The 11,351-nt window shown below is 48.8% G+C and overlaps 1 protein-coding gene across 2 annotated transcripts in view; it reads left to right on the top strand.

The window, feature by feature from the left end:
• The first annotated feature begins 1,733 nt into the window (after nucleotides 1-1,733).
• Shab (Shaker cognate b) overlaps nucleotides 1,734-11,351 on the top strand; it is a 36,956-nt gene continuing 27,338 nt past the window's right edge. The window contains exon 1 of one of the 2 annotated variants that reach the window (XM_025303682.1): nucleotides 1,734-3,016. In XM_025303682.1, the coding sequence (XP_025159467.1) occupies nucleotides 1,934-3,016 (1,083 nt within the window). In that variant the 5' untranslated portion in view covers nucleotides 1,734-1,933. The remainder of the gene's footprint in view (nucleotides 3,017-11,351) is intronic. The other variant, XM_025303683.1, reaches the window with a different exon arrangement.

Genomic DNA, 11,351 nt, shown 5'->3' with positions numbered 1-11,351 from the left:
AAGGTTCCCTCCTGTGTCAATCGCCTCGGTGATTTTATCGCGACCTGTCGCCTACGTTCGCCTAGGCTCAGACTTGCTATCTGCGCCTATTTCTTTGGCTTAATCTCGTCTGAGTTTTGTTGGAGTTTCAAGCAGTGCAATAGTCACATGTCACGCACGCCTCTCGCGGTCGCGGCATTAATCTAACTTTGCCAGTCCTAATCACCTCTTTGTGCGTCTTCGTCGTCTCCCGGTGACACATTTCTGGGATGTTCGTCCACGTTCCTGCCAGTTTTCATCACGAATTAACCGTTGACCGTTAATCGCTTCTTACCTGCGTGCCGCTATTTGGTGAGCGGTAAAAATAGCCGCGACATGCCGCAGTCGATCGCTAATCGACCGTATTTTTAAGCGAATCGCCGTTATTTTCGCGCGTCTTTTTCAAGCTGAACGTAACGATATTACGGTTCGGTTATTAATAAACCGTGCGTCTCCCGAGAAACACTGTTTATCTCGGAGGATCTTCCAATTGTTTACGCAGCGTCTCTTTAATGAGAATTTCTCACGACGAGAAAGCAAGACGACGCAATAACGGAAGCTGTTCTGAGAGGAGCACGCAATTCTCGAATACGTCAAGTGGCGAATCAATCGTACAACGACTTGCATATTTTTATTACAATTGTAACGAACTATATAACAATGAACGTATATATCGCTTGTGCCATTCGAACGTTACTAACGACGCGGTAGAAAAGAGGGAGTCTCAAAGATTCGACGCGCGAAAGTTCCGCTAAGAAATCGTTGTTGCTGAAAAGCGACTCGTCGCTCTTTCTCTTCGCCACCCGACGAAACAACAGGTCCGATAATTCGGTCCGACGTACATGTGTTTCTTGACCTAGAGGAGGCTCGCGTTTCGCGAGGAGGTTCGCGTGAACCATCGCCGGGATAATTACATTCTACTAATTCATTGTAGCGTGATCGTTATCCACTTACGATATCGCGCTTACGGCGAAGGCGAATAGCTCCGTCGGTTAATTGATCGCCGCGCACGCCGGTCGAAATGTCTATGTTTAGGCGATATAATTATCGCGCGGCGAGCGACAGTTAATGTCAGAGTTTTCCATTTCGCGTTCTTACGAGATGAACGCGCCGGCGAGGGTAATTGCGACGGTGGACTTGATATTATCGTCACAACCGTTTCTATTCTCGGCGTCACCGTTCATCGGACACCACACCGCGCTCCAGCGCGATTGAATAAAAAATGACTTCTCTGCTGCCACAAGTTATATTGGAAAATCGTGTCGGAAGCTGCGCGTGGCCTTCCGGGTGAAAGAGAGACGCGTGAAAAATGTAACATTCGGACATTATATCCGCGTCGCGGCGCATTTATATCGCAATGTCTAGCTGATAAGGATAATTTCAGTTATCGAGCGATTATCGCGCCCGAAACTGCGCCGGGGTAGGTTCTTCTTCACCCGAGAAGCTCTAGCCCCGAATATTATTAAGTACGTAGATAAATCGATCGCATCACGTACGTCCGATGTGTCTTTCAGATTACGATGCGACGGAGTTGGTCGACCGAGTCGACAGAGGGGTGCGGACGGATTTACGGATGAAGCTGAAGAAGAATACCGTGGACGAGGAGGAGGAGGACGACGACGAAGAAGAAGAAGAAGAAGAAGAAGAAGAAGAAGAAGAAGAAGAAGAAGAAGAGGAGGAGGAGGAAGAAGAAGAAGAAAAAGAAGAAGAAGAAGAAGACGACGAAGAAGAAGAGAAAGTAGAAGAAGAGGAGAAGGGCGAGCAGGAGAAGGAGAGAAAAACGAGAAAAAGGACAAACACGAACAAGACGTCGCGTGTCAGACATCGGACGGGCGAGCGATCGCCGTCGAGGAACATCGACTCGCGATCGCGCTATTCGCCGACGACTTGAAGCCGCCGTGACTCGGCGCGTCCGATGCTGAACGAGAGACGGCTCGAAGACAACACACTGGCGGACGGGGAACGTAATGGTAGCGCCGTGGTTGCTGGCCCGGCGCTCTCATTGTCGTCGCCGTCGTGCACGGTGCCCTACATCGGCACTGACCAGGGCTACGTGTTCGAGGGTGGCGGCACGACGACGTTGCAGCAGCTCGGTGCAGTCGGTGCTTCCGCGACCGGCTGCACCGGTGGCGGAGGAGGTCTCGGGTTCGGTGCGTCGACGGGTAGTTCGGGGGGTGGGTTGAGCGGAGGGATGGGACTCGGAGGAGTCGGTACCGGAGGAGCCGCGGGGATTGCGGGTATGGGCGGAGGTGGAGGAGGAGTGGGAGGGGGTGGAAGTGGTACAGGAGGAGGAGGAAGCGCGAACAAGGAGGTCCGTTACGCTCCGTTCTCGTCGTCTGTAGGACCGGTCGGTACCGTGGCGCCGGTAAACCTGCCGTCTCTACCGCCGCCGCCGCCGCCGCCGCCGCCACCGCCGCCGCCGCCCCTGCCGCTGCAGATGCAGCAGCAGCGTGCCTTCTCGAGGTCGATGACGTCCCTACCGCCTGAGCCGTTCATGATCATGCGGTCGAAGGCGCTGAACCGGCGCGTCTCGATCAACGTCGGCGGCGTGAAGCACGAGGTGCTCTGGCGCACCCTCGAACGTCTGCCGCACACTCGTCTAGGTCGGCTGCGGGACTGCAACACCCACGAGGCGATCACCGAACTCTGCGACGACTACTCTCTGATCGACAACGAATACTTCTTCGACCGTCACCCCAAGTCCTTCAGCTCGATCCTCAACTTCTATCGTACGGGCAAGCTCCATCTAGTGGACGAGATGTGCGTGCTGGCGTTCAGCGACGATCTCGAGTATTGGGGTGTCGACGAGCTCTATCTCGAGAGCTGTTGTCAGCACAAGTACCACCAGCGCAAGGAGCACGTGCACGAGGAGATGCGCAAGGAGGCAGAGTCGCTACGGCAACGCGAGGAGGAGGAGTTCGGCGAGGGACAATGCGCCCAGTATCAAAAATGGCTCTGGGATCTCCTGGAGAAACCCACCACGTCTATCGGTGCAAGGGTAAGTCCTGCTGTGCCGATCAAAAGGGACCGACTCGAGCGGGAATGGGACACGATCTGTGTCCGCACACGCACACACACACACACGCGCACACACACACACACACACACACACACACACACATACACACACACACAGAGAGAGAAACCGCGGAACGTCGCGAAACGTCGCGCATCGTCGCCTACGCACGCGCATATATACTATGTGCTCCCGAAAATACAGGAAGCGGTAGTGGGGTTAGTCAGAGGGGGTAGTGATGGTAGTGGCGGCGGTGGTAGTGGTGGTGGTGGTGTGTGTGTCTCGTATTTTATCTCTATTCCAATTTTCTGCTGTCTTCAACGTATGCTTTGCTGAATATATTCAACGCGATATTACCTCCCTCGAGCCATAGTTTCCAACATAAATTCTAGCTTAATGCAAATTTAAAGAAGTGATTTCATTTGAGATTCAATTAGGAGGAGGCGGTACTTCAGCTTGAGCCTCACCAATTCGTTCGCCGGGGACGATCGGATTCGCCAAGAGATCCACTACCGATTCCTACGCGTCGCGGGACACCCGGTAGAATCGCGATTTGTTATCGGGAAACGACTGTTGAACTCGAGCCAAGAATTTGAGCTGTCGCAACAAGGACGCGTCACGCGGCACTCGACATTGATCGGATTAACTTATTAGAGACCACCGTCTAAATATTTATAAGAGAAAAACACAAACGCGCGCGATGATTGTTGAGAATGCCGGCCGGCGTAGCGAAGTCGCGGTCTCTCTCGGCCGACGATTATTTAGACGGTGATCTTTAATAGGGTCACCGCTTTCGAGATGGACGTGCTCGTGTTTTCGTGCTGTTTTCTGGCTCATTCTCGTGGCTGTCGTTTATATCTACGCGCAGAGATATATAGAGAGAGCGAGAGAGAGAGCGAGAGAGAGAGAGAGAGAGAGAGAGAGAGAGAGAGAGAGAGAGAGAGAGAGAGAGAAAGAGAAAGAGAAAGAGAGAGAGAGAGAGAGCGAAGCATTGGGAAGTTACCAAGATGAACCTACACATGTTTCTCGATGTTTGTACAATGCGACGTAGTCTCTTCGTTGTTATTCGTAGTCCGAGTTGCACCGACGGTCCCGATTGACTTTTTCCCGACAATTAGCCGAATAGCCAACGACTGCGCTTCTGTATCGCTCACTGATGCGTATCGCATAATGAAGTTGCGGCCAATTAAAATTGGCGGAATTGCATCAGCGTTAGCGCTTTGCGCCATCGTGACTGCTCGACGATATCGTCGAGCAAGCGGAAGCATCGATATCTTCATTGGTGTATCATTGTGTGACGTGCCAATTCCGGGAGTCCTTTAGCTTCGAAAATAAAATCGCGAGCTTCAATCGCGACGTCGGTGCGACTGGCTGATCGTTAAGCTTCGCTTTCAAGCTCTTCAACAGGATGGTCTCCTCTCCTCCTGCCTGGCGCGATTGGACGATTCGCGACGTTTCCACCCTCATACACCGTGAAGCTTTCCTTATACGTCCGTCTCTACGCAGAGAAGCTTGTGTCGATGATCTCTGTCTCGTAGTCTCTCTGGCCAATTCAACTCCCACGCTATTTATCGCGCTTTTTCGTTCTTCGCGTTGGCCTTTCGCACGCGCGCGCGTGTCGATGTTGGCAGGAAGCGATCGAGCCGAAATGTCGAGCAACACACGAGTGATATATACTGATCTCGTCGCGAATTCGGGATCGTAAAACTTCGCCAGGATCGCGCAGCGTGATACGAATTCTTTGGCGCGGTCGTGTCTGAAATTGCAGAGAGAGAAAGAGATCTCGCTTAAATCGCGAACACTTTTCCAACTTGTCTGCTTGCCACTAACCCACTTAACGATGTGTCCACGCTTACAGTTTGTGCCGGAGCCTTAATTCGAGCAAAGGTATTATTAAATCGATATTACAGCATCGATTCGACGTAGCTCGCATATAGGCGAACAGAGTAGAGAGAACGTTTTGCGACCGTATGACTTTCAAATTCACTTTCGTCTTAGATAATCCCGCGAGCCGCTCGATCGGCAGCTCGCAGTCGATTTCGCCGGTATCTCAGAATTATTCATATTATTTTTATCCTTTTCCGTTTCTCACGTTATAGTGAGGGCGACGCGACGGTGCGATATAAATCCCACTTGGCGATGTGCGATTCCATTGCGATTTCTACGACGTGATTCGTACTTTTTATATCTGTTTTTTTCCCCCCCGTGAATACCATTATATGAAATTACCAATACGTTGACGTAAGTTTATGAAGTAAAGTGTCGGGTCCCGGAATTTCAGCAGTATTGACAACCGTGTCTGTGATCTCGAAGCGGCAGATTATCGATATAGTCTCACCGCTTGGGATTCCGCTTGGACCGCTGACACCGCTTGGAAGAGAAGAAGCCTCGGTCCGTTTGTAGTTGAAAATTTCCTCCCAACCGCGCAGAGAGCACACTGACATTCGACGAGCGAGATAACTCTCCGAAATTCGTCGTGTCCGTTGAGAGAAATCGAGCAGAAGTCGCCTCCCATCGATGGGAATCTCGGCGGAGGGTTAACGAAGTAATTTCGGCGGATGATCCGACGCGGAAGATGATCTCCACGCGATATCCTCGAACACGCCAAATCGAGTCCGCGCAGCGAGTCGATCGAGCGCGCGGCTGCCGATATATACGTAACTCATCAAATCGACTCATAATCTAGATCAGTTCTGTCACCCCGGCATCTAGTTGTCGACGTACTGATTAACGAGTCATATAGGTAGAGTTTTCACTTAGGCGCATTCTCATGTACCCTGAACGAGATCTAACAATCTGTCAGATGTAACACATGTCTGCTGCCATTTCTTTTAGTGTACGAGTAAGTATGTGCATTACGTACGTTTCGTAGACTGGCGAATGATTACACCGACGTTGACGTCGACCTCTGTAATGTGTCTTTTATTTCTAGGTGCTGTTGCCCGACAGTTGCCACACACTAATCTGTCTCTCTCTCTCTCTCTTTCTCTCTCTCTCTTTTTTTCTCTCTCTTCATATTATAATCTCTCTCCAGCCTTTTCTAGCCCGTTTTGAGTTGTTTGTCACACACTGTCCCTGAATACGTATACGAGTATCGCGCCGCTCAACAAGCGGCCACCGATGATAATGGGAGTGTTTTATACGCGATTACCAGGTATCACGTTGATTCTTTCTCGACACCGCTCCCTAATAACGTCATAGTAGTCATTTCGCTACCGGCGAATTCAATTCGACACACGTCATATGTATATAAGCACGCGTGCCTCATGTGCACCTGTATCGAGATACGTATATATGTACGATTACGTAAATCTTTATTTATAATTTACTTATGTATTATGTGTGTGGTACATACAACTTTTTATATTTTTTATAACAGACAGATTCATATACCGAAGTATACCGAGGTTCACAGGGAAGGGGGAGGGGGATGCGGGGTGTGCCGGCTTCGCAACTTCTCCCTTTTCATTAACGATACCGACACAAGATGACTAACGATTTTTTCAAACCAATTGCAATGTCTTGTGACACTTTGTGGTAACTGTAACTGTAATGGATCGATCCATTCTTGTCTGAATGAAATTCAAGAATAATTCAAGAAGCGAGTCAAGAGTTGCGAGAGCAACGAAATCGAATCTTTCAATTTAAAGCGGATTTAAAGCGGGTTTTTGCTCAACGGAAAGTTCTCGTTTAAATTCCTGCTGCTTTTGCAGAACGAGATACTTAATGTCGCAAAACTGTCGAGATACGATGAATCGTGTATTTCTCCGTCTTTTCCGCACGACACGATGATCGATTTCGGTTTCTTTGAAGAACAGGTGGAATGAAAATGAATCTGGGACACCTTGCATCATTGATTAACCGTATAAAGAGTAACCGTATATGATGAGTGATATAAAACCGAGGAGATCATACAACGAAATACGTATTAATTTACTCCTACGTCGAGTCCGATGTAGACACACGCGGATGTTCGATATATGTACTTCGTAGCAACATTGTCGTCGCAAAATAAAGAGCATACATTAGAATCACGCATTTTCGTGCGCTGAATGTGAGACACCAAGAGGGAAGAAGAAAATGAGAAAAATCATCACTTTGCCTGAATGTCGAGACGTCGATAATGAACGGACGATCGTGACTAGCAAGATTTCGCACGGGTTAAGGTCTTTGCAATATAAATAACAAATAACACGACGAAATAACTTTTATTTGCAATTCCATCGGTAAGGTACGCTTGAGAATTAAAGCGAGAAGTTCGCAAGTGCAACTCGATCTTCCCTGTGGAGACAGATGAACTTGAAATATTCGTCGAATCGTTTAGACGGAGCGCGCGCGATGGCCGCGCGGCGAGAGAGCTCGCATTAGCTTGAAATAACATTCTAACGCGTTCGTCGAGTTCGCGCGCGTACTCGAAGAAACGAACTCGAGGACATGCGCTCGGCGCTCGGCGCATCTGCCCGAGAATGAAATCAATGAATCGGACTCGACGATGGATCTTGCCGATTCGTTCCAAGGAGGAGGATCTTCACCCAGTGACCAAGCGACGATACACCTTGCCTCACGAACGTTGTCGTTGTCGTTTGAATCCTCGATGTATACTTGACACACCACAAACAATACACATTGCACACACTGTTGCTCTGATGATGATGATGAAGTGATATGTGCGGGGTTATCACGTGGCACTCACCCCCGATTCCTCCAAAAACCGAGAAAACCGAGAATGAACTGCCAAATCCTCTGTCGATGTGTACACCCTCTCTCAGCTCATCGCACTGTCCCGAAGTCATCCACCTTCACCTCCTCCTCCTCCTCCTCCTCCTCCTCCTCCTCCTTCTCCTCCTCCTCCTCCTCCTCCTCCTCCTCCTCCTCCTCCTCCTCTTCCTCTTCTCCAAGTCGCCCGAACCGAACGATGTCGGCGTCCGACACTTACGTGTGTCATACTCACGTTTCTTTCATGAAGAGAGTGGCTTTCTGAATCGGATTTCTCTCGCCCTTGTCTCGCTGCACGTCCGTGTGACAACGGCTGCGGCACGGCGCATTATTAACGCTTCCGAATGCTGAACCAAAACACACCAGCAGCAGCGGCGGTTGCACCGAGAGAGATCCACCATTGCGCCGAGACACACCACCCCGTGTTCGTTCTTTCCTCACGTGAACCGTTTCTCGTCGTTCGTCTAAACGCGCTCCCTTTTAACGGGCCTATCAATATTACAACACAGAAAGTATCGATCTGCTGAGTGTATTTAAAGCACGTGAGGGGCCATAACTACGGTCGACATCGGCGGATATACCTTCAGCCATAATGTAAGTTCCCGCGAGAATATTGTCGAATGTCGCTGAAATGTGCCGTCGCGAGTACCGAGTCGATTCAGGATCGGGTGGATCGCTCGGCCGAATGTGAGGGTGAACGCAAACGAGAATCATGATGGAATGGCCTATTCGCGAACAGCTAGCGAGCCAGCTATACCGATCCGCGTAAATGGCACGGACAATTTCACGCGGCACGAAGACGGTAATGCGTCCGATCAATTTATGCGTTCGCTCAAACGCTTGTATTACTTCGTCAGATCGCGGAGGGATGAAAAAAAGTCGCTTAGCGATGAGGTCTCCGACAAAGTCATAATTTTGTGAGCGAAACTCGATCCTCATATTTATTAGAGATGTGCGAACTATTCCAATTCGAATCGAATCGAAAATCCGAATCCGAATAATTCGAATAGGAATCAAATGCATTATCGTTTGCGCGCATCAGCTATGAAACGGGCCATCTGTATGTTTGAACCCTTAACTTGTAATTGATTTAACTGATAATTAATAACTTAATTATAAATTACTTTAAATATTTAAATATATATTTTATTTTAAGATGATATCATCAATATTCCCTTTCATATTGAAATCTTCCATCATTATTTACATGTTTAATAGTCATGTTAAATTTTTTAATGATTCGATTCGATTCGACATAAAAATTCTTGATTCGCACATCTCTAATGTTTATTAATTAGTTCATTGTTATGAACCTGAAAGAGATTCTCGTCATTATTTTCGTCAGATAATGCCGTTATTTTTGCAAAAGATCAAATCTCGCATACGCAGTCGAACTTAACAGGCGCGAAACGATGTAAATAAAACGGTAACGCAGCCCCTGTCGCCGACGAAGACCTAGCAGAATTCGGTTGTCGAACACGGCTGAACGGTATATCCGTCCGACCAGCGACTGTAGTCATCTACTTGAACGTCCGCAGGCTTTCTTTCACTCGCTGGCCACTGCACACTTTACGCGCACCAGCTCAAACGATATATGTACGAACTTACGGTTTTGTCCGCCGTCGGCTTCCTTTGTTCAGTCTCTCGGCTTCTTCTTTTATATACGCAGCTATATAATACGCGATATACCAGCGCATATATACTCTATTTATATATTTACATATATGAACCCCACGAGAGAGAGAGAGAGAGAGAGAGAGAGAGAGAGAGAGAGAGAAAGAGAACGCACGAATCAAGTAACTGGCTTGACCACACCATACCACACCACATCGAACCTCCGTCCCGCATTTCGAAAGAAAGAAAGAAAGTTCTGCACGGGCTTGCTTGATAACAACACGTCATCATACAACACACATACACATGTACACGCACTTTGTTGTTGAACACAATAGCCTTTCGGGGGCCGCACTGATGTCCGATACGACCGACACGGTGACATCCTACGAGGATGAGCGCACCGTATCTGTCTGCATGTTGAAACGCGCGACAAACGCGATTATTCCCCTCGCTGTGTGTATCCCTGAATTTTTTGCTTGCGAGATTACTTTGTACACGAAAAAGATACGTTCGGGGGCGATCCGCGGTTGACCGATAAACGAGCGTAACGAGCGGTAAGAATAATAGAGCGATGCGGAGAACAATCGTTAATGCATACGAAATACGATTCCTTTTCGTGAAACTAGGCCTGACGTCGAAAAGCTTTCTTTCGTTGAATCTTTGACATGACAATGACGTGTGTGATAAAGTAACGACTGGACACGTGCGCGTACTTTCGCTCGATTTTTTATTCACCCCTCGCGTCACGCTACGTAATTTTTTTTTCAAGAGGAAAGTACGCGATATATATAGATATAGAATCACGTGTTCGCTTGCCGAACGAAGAAGCCAACGTGTTCCCTAGCTCGCCTCCGAATGTACTTCGCGCTTCTCTCATGTACTTACTGTACTGTGTGTATAAATTTGCGAAGCAAGCTCCCTTGTTTGTTTTTTACGTTTGAGTAACCTCATGATTTCGCTGAGTCCTCGAAGCGACGAATTGATTTCGCATTGTAGCGATTGCACTGGCGTGAGAATAGAAGTAGCAAGGAGGGCGGGAGGGGGCGAAGGGTTTTCACAACAGGGGCAACTGGTGACTTCTCTCGGGGTGCAAGAAAGAGGGGAGGGTGGGGGGCACAAGGGGTTCGGGCAAGGGAGCGGGGTTTTGAAGGGACATACAGATATGTTTGATACGCTGGCCGAACAATGTAATGAAACTTGTGTGAGTCGAGCGACGTCGGGCAGACTGCGTTTGAACGACGAGACAGTTCCTCGGTGTGAAGCGAAGCTGCTGAGTCATTTGGCGTCTCTGCGTGGAGAACACGATCGTTCCGCTCTCCGTCGATTCGGCTCGCCGAGATCGACGTCTCCTCTCGGTTTCGCCAATGGTGTTTGATTGTTCCTTCGTTCCTTCGTTTGTTCGTTCGTTCGTTCGTTCGTTCGTTCGTTCGTCCGTTCGTCGTCAACGTCGTGATCGGAAGGCTGTTACTCTTTCTCTCGACGCTTTCACTCCATGAATCCTGATCTCCCGATTTCTCCCGGTTTCGCGAGGAAGGATCCTCCAGACATCCTCGATCAGATGGACCCGATCGTCAGTTGTCCTCCGCTTCATCCAAAATGCGCGTAGAAGAAGTATGTAGTTTCGTATGTACTTGGTACTTACACTTTCTTCAACAGTGTGCTGACAGTTGATCCTGATGAGTAAATTGCTGTCTTTCTTTAAGCTCGCTAATCTTGGGAAGTGTCCTCGACGGTTTCGAGAGATCGTCCATATTTTACGATTCGTGTAAGCCGCGAACGGGATATGTCCAATAATTGGTCGTGTAAAACGAAATTTGCACGTACACGAGTCGTCGTCGTCGTCGTCGTCGTCGTCGTCGTCGTCGTCGTACGTATTAACACAAGTGTTAACACAAGAGAATACGATCGGAGAGGGTTGCTTTTCGCGTGTCGCCAGTTATCGCTTGCTTCACTGTAAATATCGCAATATATATGCCACGAAGTT

The sequence above is a fragment of the Harpegnathos saltator genome, unplaced genomic scaffold (assembly GCF_003227715.2).
Source record: "Harpegnathos saltator strain DR-91 unplaced genomic scaffold, Hsal_v8.6 scaffold56, whole genome shotgun sequence".
NCBI classification, from domain to species: domain Eukaryota; kingdom Metazoa; phylum Arthropoda; class Insecta; order Hymenoptera; family Formicidae; genus Harpegnathos; species Harpegnathos saltator.
This window is presented reverse-complemented; position numbering and strand designations above follow the sequence as displayed.